This window comes from Penicillium lagena (genome assembly GCF_028827675.1).
Source record: "Penicillium lagena strain IBT 129212 chromosome Unknown utg000001l_segment0_segment0, whole genome shotgun sequence".
Classification (NCBI taxonomy): Eukaryota; Fungi; Ascomycota; class Eurotiomycetes; order Eurotiales; family Aspergillaceae; genus Penicillium; species Penicillium lagena.
In genome coordinates this window covers 4,025,526-4,041,618 of record NW_026623222.1, presented here as the reverse complement: position 1 = coordinate 4,041,618, position 16,093 = coordinate 4,025,526, and the positions used below count along the sequence as shown (strand labels likewise).

Sequence of the window (16,093 nt, the reverse complement as noted above, 5' to 3'; positions counted from 1 at the left end):
GGAATGAAACGAATTTTACACAAGAAATGAATGTCATTAATAAATGCCACTGCCCAACACAGCCAAACCCCACAGACTCACCGGCATGCCACGTGGTTGAATAGACTCATATCCCAAAGACTCACGCAGCTGAAAAGAAGCTTTTCTGACCGTGTGAGGTCATTCCAAGCGGTAGTAAATAAAACCTGGCTGTATCGTACATCGGTCGTCCATCTCCACAAGACGTTCAAGACTTGGCCGGACAGCCAGATCAAGTCTTTGAATTCTACTTGATCAGTGGCTTTCAACGACAACGTACACTGCTAGTAGATAGTCCTGAGTAAAGGGTTACTGATGGCAAAAGTGTTGGCTTCAACATCCCCACGTCGCCGGTTTCATATCGTCGACTGGGCGTAGACAGAGTCCCGAGGCCCTCGCCTCAAATATTGGGTCGTAGATCATAGCTTTCTTATCAAATGAAGTACATGCGGGCAGATATTTTTGATTTAAACGGTTCTATCCGTGATCCTGAGTTGACATCGATATCAGAATTATGTAACGGAAAAAGCATTATTGCAGAGGGGTTGTGGTATTCTGTTAAAGATGAATAATGATATTATTCTAATGACTATGAGTAATCTTCGATAGATATAAATTCAGAACCCGAACGCCAATAAACATGCCATGTGGGTATACTATGCGAAAAGCTTTGAGATGAACGCGAGAAACAGCAACAAACCACCAGTAATTCATAGACGCTGTACATAATTCATTCAAACGGCATGGTGGTTTTTCAGATGTTGTTCAACAACCGATGAAAGATCCACTCGCCATTTAGGTGACTGCGATTTATCGCGAGTCTGGTACTGTTTGTTGATCAGGATGGCCAGTTGCTGACTCCAGAGAGCAACGGGAGATTCTGTAGATGGCAAGAATGCCTCAGAGTTTTCTCCTTGCTGGGTGTATATATCGTAACCCTTCGTAAGATTGAAAGACTCGGATATAGCAGACAGATCTGAAGGAAGAGGTAAACAGAGGTCATGTAAATCACACCCATCTGTGATTTTCTCAAAGGGCAATTTGCTTGTATGTAGGCGCCTAGACTTGGGGTCTTCTTTCTGAGAGCCGCTCTGTTGGTGGCCACTAGAATGACGCATCAGATATGCCCTCGAGTCATGAGGTGAAAGCGATGGCTTTGGGTTGGGTTGGTTGAAAGAGAAGAGTGGAAGAGCGTCGGAGGGTATGTCAGAAGTCAGGGCAGCTCTTGCAGCCAGGTATCGGTTGCGATGGGGAGAATGGGAAGACGAAGGACCGGGTTGCGAGCTTGAAGTTCTGACACGATCATTCGATTGTGTGCGACGGCTCTGCATGGCCTCCTTCTTGCGCCTCTCAAAATCAAGAGCTTGTTCCAGTCCAAGATAATTCTCAGTGTCCATGCCCTGATGAAGGCTGGCCGCCCATTTTTCGAGTACTGGAAAACCTCGACCACTGTTCATAGATTCTGGAAGATGGCCATTGGAGTTTGGAGGCAAAGTATTATCACCCTGCGCAGAATGACGAGTCTCGTTGGGCATTTCGTGCAAGGGTGATGGGCTTCGGTCATCAACCGATGACTCCTGTATTGATCTCTCAGTAGGGAAGACAAATCGCCTTTGAGCAAGTTGCGAAAGAGGAGCGTGCCCCGTCTCTTGCTCGAGGCTAGGATTCGAAGGACTTTGCTGGAGCGACATTTGTGTAGTCTTTTGAAACCAGGTATCGAGAGCCCCATTTCCGTATCGTTCTCTGTCCCTTTCTCGAGCATGGCTTCGAGATCCATTTGAAACCGGGGTTTCTGTAACTGGAGACTGCTGCGGATCACGATGACGTTGGCGATGGCTGAGAGGAGAGTCTGAAGTTCCTCTTGACTGAGGCGGGCTGAAGAATTCACGACTGTTCGAAGGCGTCTGATAAGCATGGCTCTGCTCACTTGTCTGCACGAATCCATGAGGACTGCCATCCAACCCTAATGGACGATGGTTTGTAACCTGGGCTGAGACACGTTCCCTATCAGGAGTATACACCGGGACATTTATTTTAGTGATAGACCATGGATTGATGAAATCCGAATTTCCGTTCGCTGCGTTGGAAGGCCGGACAGGGCTTTGAAGACAACTGTGACGAGAACTTCCAGGGGAAATAGTTTCGGTTAAATTCAGTGGTCGCATAAGAGGAGTAGTGACAGCAGTGTCAACAGCTGCCTCCGCCGAGCCCTGAGGTTGGTCGATCACCGGGGCCGGGCGTTTTCTGGCCATAAGAAGCTCAAATCCAACACCGCTGGAAGCCGCATTCGAGTCTGTTTGCTTAACTTTTGTTGGTTTCTTCTGGTTGGAGTTTTTTAGATCGCCATATTGCTCATGCAAAAGGCTGTCAACCAAAGACAGAACAAGATCTCGATCCTCAAACAGTACATCATCTTTCGACGGTTCGATATTGACATCGTAGCTCGCCAGGGGACACTGAATCCGCAAACAAAAAAATGGGTCGGAAATCGAAACGGGCGTTGCCAGTTTGGAGCTTGCTGAGCGGAGGTATGTCTTGTATAGCTTGACAATGTCCTGTCCGATTCCTCTGCTCGTAGACAAAGGCCGGCCATCCACGTTAAAGAATTGCCCTGTGTTGTTCACCTTGGAAAAGTCTGCGCTTGTCAGCTTTGCCACTGGAATGGTTGAGACAAATAGACATACCCGTGTCCGCTTTGGGGAGAAAAGAAACGACTTGGTAGCCTCTTACGTCCTCATCTTCACTCGTTTCAGAAGGAAACTTTCGAATTTCACAACAGGAGGATGCCTCTATGCCAACGATTTTAATGGCCTTGTCTGCTAAGCTCTCAGTGGACTGTGGTGCGTACAGCCAATTGTTGTTTTCATTCTTGGCCTTCAGAACTTTAAGTGAAATACGCTTCGAAGGTTGAGCCATTGCATACGCCTGGAGGAGCTTTTTGATCCTGGTGACATTTTTAGCAGCATATTTCAGGACAGTCTGCCTGCGGACAGGGACGTGCTTGAGAAATTCCGTAACACGGACAGTTGTGCCCACTGGATGCGAGGTTCGCTGCGTCCTTTAGAGATAAAGTCAGCATATCCGAAGAATTTGCGAGATTAATAGAAAAGTGAGGTTTACTCCGCAAGCTCCCCATCTCTGCCATACTTGAGACACGACCCAGCGACCTCGGTTTCGATACGTGTTGTGATGGTGACACCACCTGAAATATCCGCAATACTGGCTAAGGCTTCACCGCGAAAGCCAAGCGATGTACCGCCGATCCTTTTGAGATCATCGACCGTTTGGATTTTACTGGTGAAAGCATGCTTGCAAACAAATTGGTGGTCCTCGGAAGGAATTCCATATCCATTGTCCTTGACTTGGATGACATCAAGAGTGTTCTGTGATATCTCGACCACAAGCGAGGAACTTGCTGCGTCCAGCGCGTTGTCAACCAGTTCCTTCACCACCGAATATGGGTCTGTGATGGCCGAGGTAGAACCAATGGCCCGAACTGTCGTCGGGGGAAGAGCCGTGATCGGCATCTTCAGATCAGGGAATCAACCGGCCATCTGCTCAAGTTGGATCGCCCAGTATATATCAAGCACGGATGAGGTTGGTGATGGTGAGAAACAAGAAACCAGACGGCAGGGCTGTTAACTTACTGCCACGCGCAGGCACTGGCTGAGTCAGCGCCTCCCTTTCCCTCCGGAATCAACAACACAATCTGGCCAACCCAGCAGCTCTCACCGTCTGCCGGCCCTGCAGACATGTATGGTGATGATTTTGCCGTCTCGCAGCTGGCGATTCCCGCTGTCAGCGTGCTCATCAGCTTCCTCGCGTACACCTCGCAATATTTCTTCCTGCACTTCGAGTCAGCACCACTCCAAAAAGATGAGGCCTGGAAGATCAATATATTCGCCTTGTGCATTTGGATATGCTATTTCCGCGCTTGCTATACAGACCCCGGTCGTCTCCCCAGGGAATCAGCTGGTCAAAAGCCGGACGGTGGCTCTGCCCATAGTCGCCAGCGATGGTGTCGCAGGTGCGAAGCTTACAAACCACCGAGAGCTCACCACTGCAAGACTTGCAAGAGGTTTGGATAAACATTACTTATCTAGCCTTCTTGGAACTAACTTTTCGGTAGATGCATTCCTAAAATGGACCACCATTGTCCATGGACAAACAACTGTGTGTCGTATTTCACTTTCCCTCACTTTACTCGCTTTCTATTCTATGCGGTGGTCGGTATGTCCTATCTCGAGACTTGTCTTTTCGATCGAGTGTCGATAATCTGGGGCAACAGAGCTCTACCAAGTGTAAGCCAATTGACAGCACATGGAGAATAGATTACTGACCATCCAACCTAGTACCTTGGCCCTTCAATTGTGCAACTTGGCCACCTCGCTATTCTATTTATAGTCAACAGCATGACGGTTTTTGCATTGTTTGTTTTGCTAGTCCGAACCGTGTGGTCTCTCGGATCTAATACTACCACCATTGAATCCTGGGAAATTGAACGACATGCCACCTTGATCCGCCGGGCTCGTGTCCTAGGTGGATATCTCGATGGCCCCGGGGGCGTTCGCATTCACATCAAGCAACAAGAGTTTCCTTATGATATTGGCATCTGGGCCAACATCAAACAAGGCATGGGAGGAAGCTCTAACGTCAGTTCAACTTGTTACACGTGATCCTTTTGGCTTACCCATGCATTAGTTTATAAGCTGGTTCTGGCCACTCGCTTTCACACCTAACCGTTCTTCAGGCTGGGATTTCGAGGTGAATGGTTTCGAGAGTAGGTTCCGTCCTCTGGATAAAAATGTCACCCGCTAACTGGCACCCACGAAGGCCCCGGTGTCTCATGGCCACCACCAGATCCAGATCGAATTCCTTTGCCAACGAGTGCCAAACAGGAACCTCAAATGCCGCAGATATACGCCTCTGCAAGGGAAGAAGTTGAGGCTTTCCAGCGTCGTCAATCGGAAGATATGAAGCGCCAGAGACCATCCGAGGGAGTCCAACGTCGAAAGAGATTCTATGATCGTTACAAGGAACTCAAAGACGATGAAGAAGAGCGTGAGGTTTCTCCGGAACGTGCGTCTGCAATTGCCTCTGATGAAGGCGAGGAATCCTGGCGCAACTCCGAGGGAGAGCGACTGCGCGATTTTGGAGTCGACGAAGATGTCGAATTCTACGATGAGGAAGATATTCCGTTGGCTGTCCTTATCGAACAACGAAAGCAAAGAAAACAGTGATATAATTCAGAATCGACTATCAGACCTTTCTGGCGATGCCTCTCAGGCGCACGTAACCCAGCCACTGACTCCCATCCTCAACCCGAGTCACAGCCGTCTGGAGTACATCACACACCTGACGAACGACGACTTCCTGCTTCTCTGTAGGGAGGATCTCCAGGAACTGCGCACCCATCAGTCTTACCCAACCCTCCAGACCACCGTTGGCGGAGGTAGTCAGCTTAGTAGGGCGGTACTCGAGTTCCACCTTTTCCACGTGAAATCCCACCTCTTCCAATGCATTTTTCATCCACACATCGGACGGGAAGAACCAAGGGCTTGTCTTTCTGGCCGTTTCGACGGAGATACCTTGCTGCACGAGGGCATGGATGAGTGCGGTTTGAACTTCAGCCACATTGCCGTGTCCTCCCATCTCAAAGACGTACGTACCGCCGGACTTCAGACAGCCGTGGACTGCTCGGATGGTGGACATCCGAGTTGTTTCATCGCGGAGAATCCAGTGGAGGGCCGCGTTGGAGATCCTAGCTCTATATTAGATAAAGAAAAAAGACAATGCATCATCAGTAGATACTCACACTTTGTCATAGCTTCCATCCACAATAGATGGATCGTTCTCCAGAAATCGGCAATCGACAACTCGGAACTTCGCTTTGGGGCTCTCGTAGTTCTTAGTGGCGAAGTCGATCATGGCAGCCGAAGAGTCAATACCCAGCACGGAGCCTACGGCCGGCAGAAAATTCTCGGTGAACTTGCCATCACCACAGCCAATATCTAGAACTTTATCGGTCGGTGTGGGGTCGAGGTATTTCAGCAGGGTCTGGGTCAGCTTCGGGACGAAAGATGCTGAGTTGGCGTATGCCTAATGATATCGTTAAGAAATATAGAAAAGAAGATTCCATCAAGGAGCATACCTCCGAGGACCAGTGGTCTTTAGTAGCATCGTTATTGGGTGCCATGTTGCTTGACAGCTTGCAGGAGTCTGTGGAGAAGTTGGAGTTGCCTCAGCGCGGGGCAGAAGAATAACGAACAGTGAAGACGATCTCCAAGGTGTTTTTGTGAACCAGGAGCAACAGGTCTATGAATTGTTTGGGTTTGTCTTTTATACCAGCCGGCGAGTTTTCTTTTTATACTTCACTGTTTAGGGCGCGACCGACACAGCTTAGTACAATGGCGCCGATACCGGCCGATATCGGCCCCCCAGTCTCCAGCAACACCGAGCATTCTTCATATCCCCACCAGATGTATCGAATAAAATCTCGGGAATTAGTAGATGATTCATACAGTAAACCGAAAATTCGTCAACTTCCAGAATAGCGAATATACTACTATTACGTACAAGAGCCCCCCTGTCCGGTGTAATCGCGGCGAAGGCAGCCACCAATTAGAAAACGCAGGAACCACAAGCCCACGCACAGTAATGGTTGGGGAAGACTAAAGTGTGTAACATCAAATATCAAATGAGGTTATATTCGTTACCGGACGATTGCTTTGAGATTACCTTCCTTGTCACCACCAGGCAAAGAACGAAATATTTAAAGCCTACCTTAGGGATCGTACAGTACTAGTTAGTTGACGCGCCTTCTCCCCCGCACTTGATAGTTTGGTAGGGCTGCCTCGAGTCTGACATTTTGCAAACCCACCCTCTCCATCTACACCCATCTGCTTCTGAGTATGGTGTATACCGGCCATTGTAACTGCGAGAGTGTTCGCATCACTCTTCCTGAGCAGCCACCCAACTCGGTCATCTGCCACTGGTGAAGCACCAAGAGCCTCTAACGCGGGCATCGACATGCTGACAGGCTATCTAGTGCATGCTGCAAGAGAGCCGGCGGTCGTGAGTGATAACTTCCATGGAGAAAAGATATGAATGGAAATTACCTGGCTGATGGTGAATAAATAGCCTTTGCGATCAATTATATGGCTGGCGAAGCCGAAATGACTGTTGAAGATCCCATGAACGCGCTGAAGATCTACGAGGACAAAAACACTTCCAGTGGAAACGTTGTCAAGGTAGCCTAAGCACTGGCGTTTCTCATGTTCGTCCTTTAAACACTATCGGCGCTAATCAGTCTCTCTGTGAAAGCGATATTTCTGTTCCAACTGCGGAAGGTAACCTAGCCCTTGGCTGATGGCTATCTCATTATTGACACACCATGGCAGTCCCGCGTTTAACAAGACACCCCTGGCCCCCGGGAAGGTCTTCCTAAATGCGTCGTTATTCGATAAAATCTCCCCCTGTAGCGGCGAAGTGTTCGATGAGAAGCGAATGCAGTGGTTGAATATTGAGCAAGTGCAGAAGGCTTGATGGATGGCGCAGAGTGGTCCTTGGCGTGCGGAATGGGACCTATCAGCCCCCTTGGTTGACCGCAAATGGCGTGCTTTAGGGCCGACATGTTAATTTAAGCTTAATTGCATATGCATCTGGGCAATTTTGGCCAATCGTTCAGATGTCCAGGGAGAGAGGCGGAATCTTGTGTAACGATGATTGTTAGTGAGCTTGAGATTAGTCGTTTCCGAGACATTGACGGCCGCTGTGGTCAGAATAGTTCATTCTATCCCTAGGAACAAGTAGGCGAGAATGTCTCCCGTGCGAAGCCATTCGCAATTGGGTGGGCATTTCAACATCGTGAGCCGAAATGATGCAATCATGGCAGGGGGGCTGTGATTGGCCAGATTGGAATGTTGGACAAGCACCCATCATTGCAGGCCAGAAACATGATAAAGGTGCTTGGAACGGGCCATTTGCATTACTGACTTCGTCTTAACATCAAAATGCATTTTTCTTCGTCCTTGCCAGTCCATCAGCAACCGTCCTGTACACCCCGGACTGAGAGCGGCCCTTGCGGGGCATTTCGGCTCCAACCGACCGGGGACAGGTGTGAAGGGCCGACTGGTTGACATTTTCCTGCTTGGACCTCTCCGCCTCCTCACAAAATCCTGCAGGCAAACAGAAAAAAGATTCTGCGAGCAATGCCAACCCAGCTGGACTATCGGCCACGACCATGACAGAGCCTTCCGGTCAGTCATCGGAGCCGGAGCGGCCCTCCACCGCAGTTGTCCGGGACTCCCGCCCGCGTTCTTCCCACGACAGCAGTAGCCATGACGACCAGCGCGAGGCCCTCGAACTGCACGAGATCCAGACCCGCGAGGACGACGAGTTGGATTATTCCTCGCCGTCTGCTTCGTCAGGCGAGGAGTACCGACAACCACCCTCTCGCCGCATCGTATCGCATGCCAGCATTCGACAGGCCCGTGAATCGCGGAAGGGGCTTTGGGGCAAAATTACCCGCTTCTGGACACGACATGTTACATTAACTGTGTCACAGAAAAGTAATCGAGATCATTTTGGTAAGTTCATGGACATTTCAATCCTTTCGATGATCGCTCGCTTTCTCGACTTTTTAAATGTTAGATATAATTCTCGGCACTGACAGTCCATATAGCTCTGGAGCGAACGTTCTTGGCCTACGTTCGTACATCGACAGTCATTGCTATGCAAGGCGTGCTTATCGCGCAGCTTTTTCGCCTGCAGCAGAGCAAATCGCAACAGAACAGTTTGCGATTTGAACAAGTCGGTATTCCATTATCTGTCGCCTGCCACTGCGTCGCTCTTCTGGTGGCCTTGATTGGTGCCTATCGGTTTTGGAAGCAACAGAGTGCTGTTGCATTAGGCAAGATCCATGCCGGCGGATGGGAAGTAAATATGGTGGGGATATTATTGTTTTTGGTAAGTAGTTTTGCACATCTCAAAGCCACTTGGGAAACCAACTCACTATTCCCAGGTTATTACGACGACCTTGGTTCTTTCAATTGCCATTGTGGTCGAACTCGATGCCGCAGCCCCTTCATTAATCGGCCGTCTAATGCGCTGGTGAATCATCGCTTACGTTTGATCGGTTTTCATGCATTTGGGATGGTATCTGGATTGGAAGAATATTGAGCAAAATATACCCTTTGGGCTCGATTTAATGTTTCTGGATAATGGCCCTGGATGAGAGCAAGGATACAGCTGTTGTTTTCTGTTTGCGAAGCAAAGGATGATGTGAGCTTAAAAGACTAAAGGAATGTTCGGACAAGCGAAATGACAAAACCGTACTATCTTCAACCTATCTACATAGTCCACAGTGGCATGAGGCACAACACGGTCTTTGAATGTATAAGTTGCCCACACTGCTCACAAGTCCCCTATTGCTTTTTGTCCCCACTGTTGCGTTACTAGCATGGACTCGGCCAAATGGGATCGGAGGCTCATCTCACATCAGCCCGCCCACGGAGACCAGGGCCGAGACTCCGATAATCAGCGATTAAGGAATCACGCGTCTCGTATTCGGAGACAAAACATTGGTTTAAATACTAAAGCAGCTTGATTTCTCGTGAGACAGAATCATAATACTTTATCGGTGAAGAGATCCAACTGATTATCGGCACACCTCTCCGACATGATTCCAGCTACCGAAAACAATCAGGAGCTTATTGAAAAAGCTCGGGCTCTCCGAGATGTCTGTTGGGGAGAGGAGTATGAACGAATGATATCCGGAATGCTGTAAGGGACTTTAACACTAGATAATAAGCTGTCAGTCTAATCAACGTGCCACGTTACAGATACAATCCTCTGGCACCCGAGCTTATAGAGGGTCGGTCACGGGCAAGGACTTTGATGACTGAGCTCAACGCCCCGCAGCAGAAAGACACCTCCTCACAAGAAGACATATTGAGAAGACTCTTCGGGCATGCTGGGAAGGGAATATATGTTGAACCTCCTTTATTCGTGGATTACGGATGCAACATCAGTGTAGGTGACGGGTTCTATGCAAACTTCCAGTGAGTTTTGCTAGCCTTATTGGACGATCTAAAACACTGATGCATTATGTAGTCTGACTGTCCTTGACTGTGGACTGGTGACTATCGGCAACAATGTGTCAATTGGTCCCAATGTCAGCATCATCACAGGCGAGCATGAGACGCAAATCGAAGCGCGAAGGGCACATCCAGGGCTGGAATTCACGAGAGAAATTACTATCGGCGATGATTGTTGGATTGGAGCTAATGTTATTATCCTGGCTGGTGTGACAATTGGCGAAGGAAGTTCGATTGGTGCTGGTTCTGTGGTTAAAAGAGACATTCCACCCTTTAGCGTTGCTGTTGGCAGTCCTGCTCGAGTAATCAGGTCCGCGCAGTGAGCTAGAGAATTCGGTGGTAAAGCTGCTCGGCCACTTGCCGTTCTGTTACAAACAAACTTTAGGACTCAGGCCTTCCCAACCAACGAACAAAAAAGGCTTATCAGGTAAACTCAAACGCGAATTACTCCAGATTGACCGGCTATTGTCTTCATCCTGTAGTACACTCTCGGACTTGGACCGAATTACTGAATTACACTTTCACATGTAAAATACCTCATTAACATAATTATTGTTCGAAACAGATGACTTAAATTTCCATTTAAACAGTCAGTTTGCGTCAAACCTTCTCTAGTTCAACCTGTTCAGCCTTGTCCTCTGCGAGCCCGTCTTTCGTAATAGTTCTCATCCTCGCTCGGTCCTGAAGCTGCCTCTGAACTTCATCCACGAACTCTTTATTCTTCGAGTCGCGTACAACCTGGAAGATCGAGGGCCGTTCGCCGTTGCGGTCAGCAAAGAACAAATCGATCGCTTCGAGAGGCATCTTGCTCGTTTCCGGGAAGCAAAAGTAGACAAAAGGTACAGTTGCAAAATTTATAACAGCGAACACAATGTAACTCTTATAGCCGATATTGGTAATCATCGGGGGGGGTGATTTCAACCACTAAGAATGTGAATAGCCATTGTGAGACAACGGCTAAAGCACCACCACGCAGTCGAAGTTTGAGTGGCAGGAGCTCACTTGGGTAGATCCACATATTTGACTGCCAGCCCAGAGTGAAGAAAGTCTGGAAGATATAGAGTGCGACCGCAGCGGCATATCCGAGGCCTGTAGTTCCAATGCCGACGAAGATGGCCGAAAGAAGCATACAGGTCCCCATACCCGCAGACCCGATCATAAACAGACGACGACGTCCGACCCGGTCAATAACAAACCAAGGAATCAAGCTGCTGAGGAAGTAAAATATCTGCAGGCCACCAGAGACGAGCATCGCATCGTTGCGCGACATCCCGATCGAGTCCTCGAAAACATAGGGGCCAAGTGAAGACATGACATTCACGCCAGACAATTGTTGGAAAAAGTTGGCGGCAAAGCCAATTGCAACGCGCGTGTTTCCGCTAATGCCATTGTCTCTGAACACATCCGCCCACGACCCGGCCTCCTCGGCTTCAACTGCAATCGCGTATTGGATTTCCTTCAGTTCCTCAACAATGGGCGTATCGTTCGGATATCCAGCTCGTAAGGCAGCAAGTGAGACTCGAGCTCGGTCGATCTGCCCTTTAGCACAAAGATATCGTGGAGATTCTGGGAGAAATGGCATGAATACAAGAACAATAATACAAAAGACAACCTGGAAGGCGCATGGAAACCGCCACTGCACGGAGCCAGCGTATTTAGCCATGCCATAGTCAAGCCAGTTCGCCAAGATCAAGCCAAAAATTAGATTTGACAACTGCATCGCCATCATGCGGCCTCGCGATTTGGGCATGCTGCATTCCGATAACCAAATGGGGATGACGGTTGTCATCATGCCCAGCCCAAACCCGGCCACAATGCGCCCGACTAAAAATTGCGCAAGTCCGGATGAAGTCGATTGCAGAATGGCACCAATGGAAACAATTACTGCGCCCGCCATGTTGTTCGGTTTTCGTCCGAATCGGTCTCCTTGGAGGAACTGGAACAGCGCCCCCAAGAGGGCCCCGACTTCGTAAGAGGCGACTAGGAAAGCAAGCAGCGATGCGCTAGGGTTGCCGAATACCGCTAGGAATTCGGGGGAGGTCGTCAGTCCTCCCATAAAACCTAGATCGTAGCCAAACAGAAGGAACCCGAATGAGCAGCAAGCTGTCACAGCGTAGACGAGATTTTGGCCCTTAAGGCCCATGTAAGTCGGTGACCCAACATTTGAAGAGGCCATGGTGACAATCGATTGAAAAGTACAGTTCTCGGGGAGTTGTCTGCCGGGCCAGATGCTTGCTTTATAGTTTCGTCGTTACTCCACAAGTCAATACCCCGGGTAAACCCCAGTCGGTTCAACTCCGACCGACCCCTTGGACCGGATATGAAGGAGATCTTCAGTGGACCGGCCAGAACTCCGTCGACCAGTACCTGAGAATCGTGGATTTCTTTAATGCTCCGTCCATTACGTAGACACTTAAACGCCACAGTACGGGGTAACCAGAAGGTCAAAATATGTGCATCCGGGTCGCACAGTGAAAGTCATTGTTCGTGGCCGTTATGGTGAAAATGCAAATGGTTTTGCCGTCTCCTTGCATTCTCCAACTCTTCCTCAACGGCAATCCATCTCCTGGCCACTTCCGCTCTCTCCTCAGCAGAGGAGGCTCTCATTTCTTCGTGCCCTTGGGTAATTCTAGACTTGATAATTTGACATTGTTGGGATCTGCCGATGGATTCAAGAAGCCGCCTGCGCAGCCCGGCCAAAGGATAGCCTGCAAGCCCCCAAAGTCCTGATCAAAAGGTGATTAGCATATGTCTGACTGAGACAAAATATCACGTCGCACATACCGGCTGGTAGCTTGAACACGACTCCACCTACGCCTTTTCCGACACCCTTGAACAGACCCTTAGTGCCACTGTGCTTGTATCCGAACCGAGGTTGAGTGACTAGCCCGGTTATACCATAGTAAAATCCATCTTTGAATTCCTGCTTTAGAGTCAGCAAACGTTCTGAATTCAACGGCAGTGACAACACTGGAACATACACTTCCTGCGGCTCTAAATCCACTGTGGACGCCCGTGATGGTTGGGATGCGCTTAACCATCGGATCATGGTATAGCTTGGGAGCATTGTGAAACCCCTTCGCCAAACTGAGTGACAAATCTGTTGGAAGCCAAATGACTAAATTCAAAAATTTCATTGACATAACGCTTCCATGAATCGCCACCTCAGAAAAAACGTTGTGTGGCTTGGATTTTTCCATTTCACTACTCATCGTTTGTTGTTTTTCAAGCCGCAGACTGTCTTTTCGTTCCAGGGTCGAATCAAACAGGTCACCGTTTGCTGCTTCTTCTTGTTCGTCTTCATAAAGTGTATTTGCCTGATTGCCCTCCATTCTGTCTTCGATTTCTCTTTCATTCTGCTCTTCATCACTTTCTGATTCTTCCCTAGGAGACGATCTTCCAAGACGACAATTGGAACGAGGGTCAAAGTGATCATGCGGATGTCCTAATGCGCGACCAGTAGACACGATATCTGTCACGATTTCCGTTGGTACATCCGCCAACCCGATCAAAAAGTTGGCGATGGCGCCAAAAAGGACTTGAGCTCCTGCACTTATCGGTCCAGCTGGGTCACGATATGTATCATATTCCATTGGACGGTGTCTAGATGACTCGTTAGTAAATGCACTGCGACAATCTGGTTGCCTGAAACTTACAAAACAGCCTCTTCAGGTTTGACCCTTCCCATCTCTACTAAAACTGCTCCGGCGAAGGCACTTAGCTTGATTCCCGTGTGCTTCAATTGCCAAACTGCGGGTCGGGATGGGCATATGGCGCATCTCAAAGACTGTAGATCGAGGTGTTTATGAAAACTGCGTGCCGCGTCGCGAACTCCAGATTCATTTTTCATCTTGTTTCCAATCATCTGTGCTTTCTTTTGTGTGGAAGGTTTTAAAGCCATCTCAATCGCTTCACTCAACTTATCCACTGTAAGCTGCTTATGAGGAATCGGCCTTGGGCCAGCACCGGCTCTTGCAACAATACTCCCCCAAAACTGCTGGTCTCCAAAGAAGGGAATTATGATGGTCGGCTTGCCAAGGGCGAGTCCCGCGGCTGTCGTGCCTGCTCCACCATGATGTATCACGACGCTCACCTGTCGAAAGAGCCAATCGTGGGGACAACTACCGATAACGAGAATATTGTCAGGCACATCCACATCGTCGATTCCAAGGTTTCCCCAGCCTTTTGAGACCAGGGCTCGTTGTCCGGTTTTTTTGATCGCCTCAAATACGATCTTGGTCAATTTGATTTGGTCATCCACCACGATAGATCCAAACCCAACATATATTGGTTCTGGTCCTGCTCTGAGAAAGGCCTCGATTTCTGCTGGAGGTGTATAGTCTGATTCGGAAGGAAGAAAGCTGAAGCCACAGATATCAATTTTCTCTGGCCAATCTGGAGGCTTTCCGAGTAATGCTGGGGACCTGTGGTACTCGGACCATTAATCACCATCTCTGAGACTTGAAGCGTCCGGACATTCTTACCACAGATATGCACACGGGATTTGCAGTCGATTGATCAAACTCGGTGCCGTGATCGTATCTAGAGGGTCCAATGAGAGGGCGGTTTTGCGGAACTTGTTGATCAAATCTCCCAAGCCTTCCCATACCATCATGTCTACGACAGCATAGGAAACAAAATTTGCAACAGTTGGTTTGCAGTTTTGGTGATGGACGATAGCTAGAGGGTGTGGAAAAGACTGGGTCGGTGACCAGGGCATTCTGTGTTCATTCGGTCAGCCCGCTGTTCTGGAAGAGATTCCCGTCGTATATCAAAGGAAAATACTCACGTAAACATGATATGGAGAGGAATCCCAAGTCGTTGTGCGCAATGAATATGCGCTAGGCTTGGGGGTTGGCGATGATCGCGTCCGCAACAAATGACCGCCTTCGATAATCCACTGAGTCGCTCCAAGGATCTTCCTTGATCTGATGGAGATGTGTGCCATCGCCTGTCTCGAAGCATGACTTCCAGCATCCGTGGATAATCTGGTTCATCTCTCGTCGACGCTTTTGAATGGCACCGCTGCGAATGGTCTTGAAATCGGGTATAAGCCCAGGATTCTTTACCATGAACGCCATCAATTCAGCCGGATCCCCTCCGATGTCAAAAAACTCCAAGTCGCTCTCGTTGACAAAATCTCGGAACGCAAGATGTGTTGCAAGTCGGACCCGATGACCGTGAGCTTTCAGTTCTTTCCCGAGAGCGACGAATGGTTGGATATCCCCACGAGAACCAATGATCTGGATGACGATGTTGAGCTGCAGTGGGAAATACTTCCCATCTTCTTTTGAAGCTGGCTCGGTGCCTTCCGCACCCTGGATTTGTTCTAAATCAGAAGGCAAGGGAGTGCGCTTAAGCTGGTTCAATAATCCCGCGATGCTTGGCTTGTGCTCGTTGATGTGAATGTCCAACCGCCCGTCCCCTGCATTATGTAAAAAGGGCTGGTCAGCACATATTTTGCGCGCATATGCGAACACGAACAAGCATGCCACTAACCTAGCACCGTGACCCCGGTGTCCAGCCCATCTTGGCTAAATAGTACTCGATCGCTCTCCCGCGAATACGGCTGGCTAATATCCTCGGGCCAGTCATCTGACCGAATGCCCTCATCTTGGTGGTTTACTTCCCGTGTAGTAGCCGGTGCTACCGAGGACATGTCTCGTAAAAGTCGACGCCAGATGCGGTGGTGCTATAGATGGGACAAAGAGACAAGTCGATTTATGTGAGAGCAAAAGTTATCTGCACGCGCGATCTCATTGGAGGTTTTTTGAGTATTTGTGCATAGTGTTTGTATGCGCGATCTTTCTTTTTTTTTTTTTTTTAGTGAGGTCAGATTTGCAATCACTTTATGATGGTAGTCAATGATGTCAGACGTCCAGTTGTGATTCTACCAAACCTCCGGCTTCCCGGGAGCTTCCACTAAAATCCCGAGAATGAAAAGACTCGGCTCAAAATAAAACCAATACTATTATGCA

At 48.9% G+C, this 16,093-nt stretch overlaps 8 protein-coding genes across 8 annotated transcripts; 3 read left to right on the top strand and 5 right to left on the bottom strand.

The window, feature by feature from the left end:
• Window positions 1–752: 752 nt before the first annotated feature.
• Window positions 753–3,545, bottom strand: N7510_001774 (putative DNA mismatch repair protein; the record flags this gene model as incomplete). The annotated part of the gene is made up of 3 exons (XM_056973701.1): window positions 753–2,653; window positions 2,703–3,076; window positions 3,139–3,545. 3 exons carry the CDS (start codon window positions 3,543–3,545, stop codon window positions 753–755), a joined length of 2,682 nt encoding a protein of 893 aa, XP_056838818.1.
• Window positions 3,546–3,610: 65 nt separating this feature from the next.
• Window positions 3,611–5,258, top strand: pfa4 (putative palmitoyltransferase with autoacylation activity Pfa4; the record flags this gene model as incomplete). The annotated part of the gene is made up of 6 exons (XM_056973700.1): window positions 3,611–3,625; window positions 3,678–4,045; window positions 4,122–4,248; window positions 4,371–4,670; window positions 4,720–4,798; window positions 4,852–5,258. 6 exons carry the CDS (start codon window positions 3,611–3,613, stop codon window positions 5,256–5,258), a joined length of 1,296 nt encoding a protein of 431 aa, XP_056838817.1.
• Window positions 5,259–5,277: 19 nt separating this feature from the next.
• N7510_001772 (class I SAM-dependent methyltransferase) lies at window positions 5,278–6,214 on the bottom strand (the record flags this gene model as incomplete). The annotated part of the gene is made up of 3 exons (XM_056973699.1): window positions 5,278–5,779; window positions 5,834–6,117; window positions 6,170–6,214. 3 exons carry the CDS (start codon window positions 6,212–6,214, stop codon window positions 5,278–5,280), a joined length of 831 nt encoding a protein of 276 aa, XP_056838816.1.
• Window positions 6,215–8,260: 2,046 nt separating this feature from the next.
• Window positions 8,261–9,133, top strand: N7510_001771 (DUF202 domain-containing protein; the record flags this gene model as incomplete). Its single annotated transcript, XM_056973698.1, has 3 exons — window positions 8,261–8,606; window positions 8,702–8,985; window positions 9,041–9,133. 3 exons carry the CDS (start codon window positions 8,261–8,263, stop codon window positions 9,131–9,133), a joined length of 723 nt encoding a protein of 240 aa, XP_056838815.1.
• Window positions 9,134–9,697: 564 nt separating this feature from the next.
• N7510_001770 (sugar O-acetyltransferase) lies at window positions 9,698–10,438 on the top strand (the record flags this gene model as incomplete). The annotated part of the gene is made up of 3 exons (XM_056973697.1): window positions 9,698–9,801; window positions 9,861–10,079; window positions 10,132–10,438. 3 exons carry the CDS (start codon window positions 9,698–9,700, stop codon window positions 10,436–10,438), a joined length of 630 nt encoding a protein of 209 aa, XP_056838814.1.
• A 277-nt stretch (window positions 10,439–10,715) lies between these two features.
• On the bottom strand, window positions 10,716–12,291 carry N7510_001769 (Hexose carrier protein; the record flags this gene model as incomplete). Its single annotated transcript, XM_056973696.1, has 2 exons — window positions 10,716–10,806; window positions 11,882–12,291. The coding sequence occupies 2 exons, from the start codon at window positions 12,289–12,291 to the stop codon at window positions 10,716–10,718; spliced, it is 501 nt and encodes a 166-aa protein (XP_056838813.1).
• Window positions 12,292–12,593: 302 nt separating this feature from the next.
• Window positions 12,594–14,835, bottom strand: N7510_001768 (glycosyltransferase; the record flags this gene model as incomplete). The annotated part of the gene is made up of 5 exons (XM_056973695.1): window positions 12,594–12,841; window positions 12,900–13,038; window positions 13,097–13,718; window positions 13,772–14,531; window positions 14,613–14,835. The coding sequence occupies 5 exons, from the start codon at window positions 14,833–14,835 to the stop codon at window positions 12,594–12,596; spliced, it is 1,992 nt and encodes a 663-aa protein (XP_056838812.1).
• A 121-nt stretch (window positions 14,836–14,956) lies between these two features.
• N7510_001767 (uncharacterized protein) lies at window positions 14,957–15,774 on the bottom strand (the record flags this gene model as incomplete). The annotated part of the gene is made up of 2 exons (XM_056973694.1): window positions 14,957–15,433; window positions 15,622–15,774. The coding sequence occupies 2 exons, from the start codon at window positions 15,772–15,774 to the stop codon at window positions 14,957–14,959; spliced, it is 630 nt and encodes a 209-aa protein (XP_056838811.1).
• Between the last annotated feature and the right edge of the window lie 319 nt (window positions 15,775–16,093).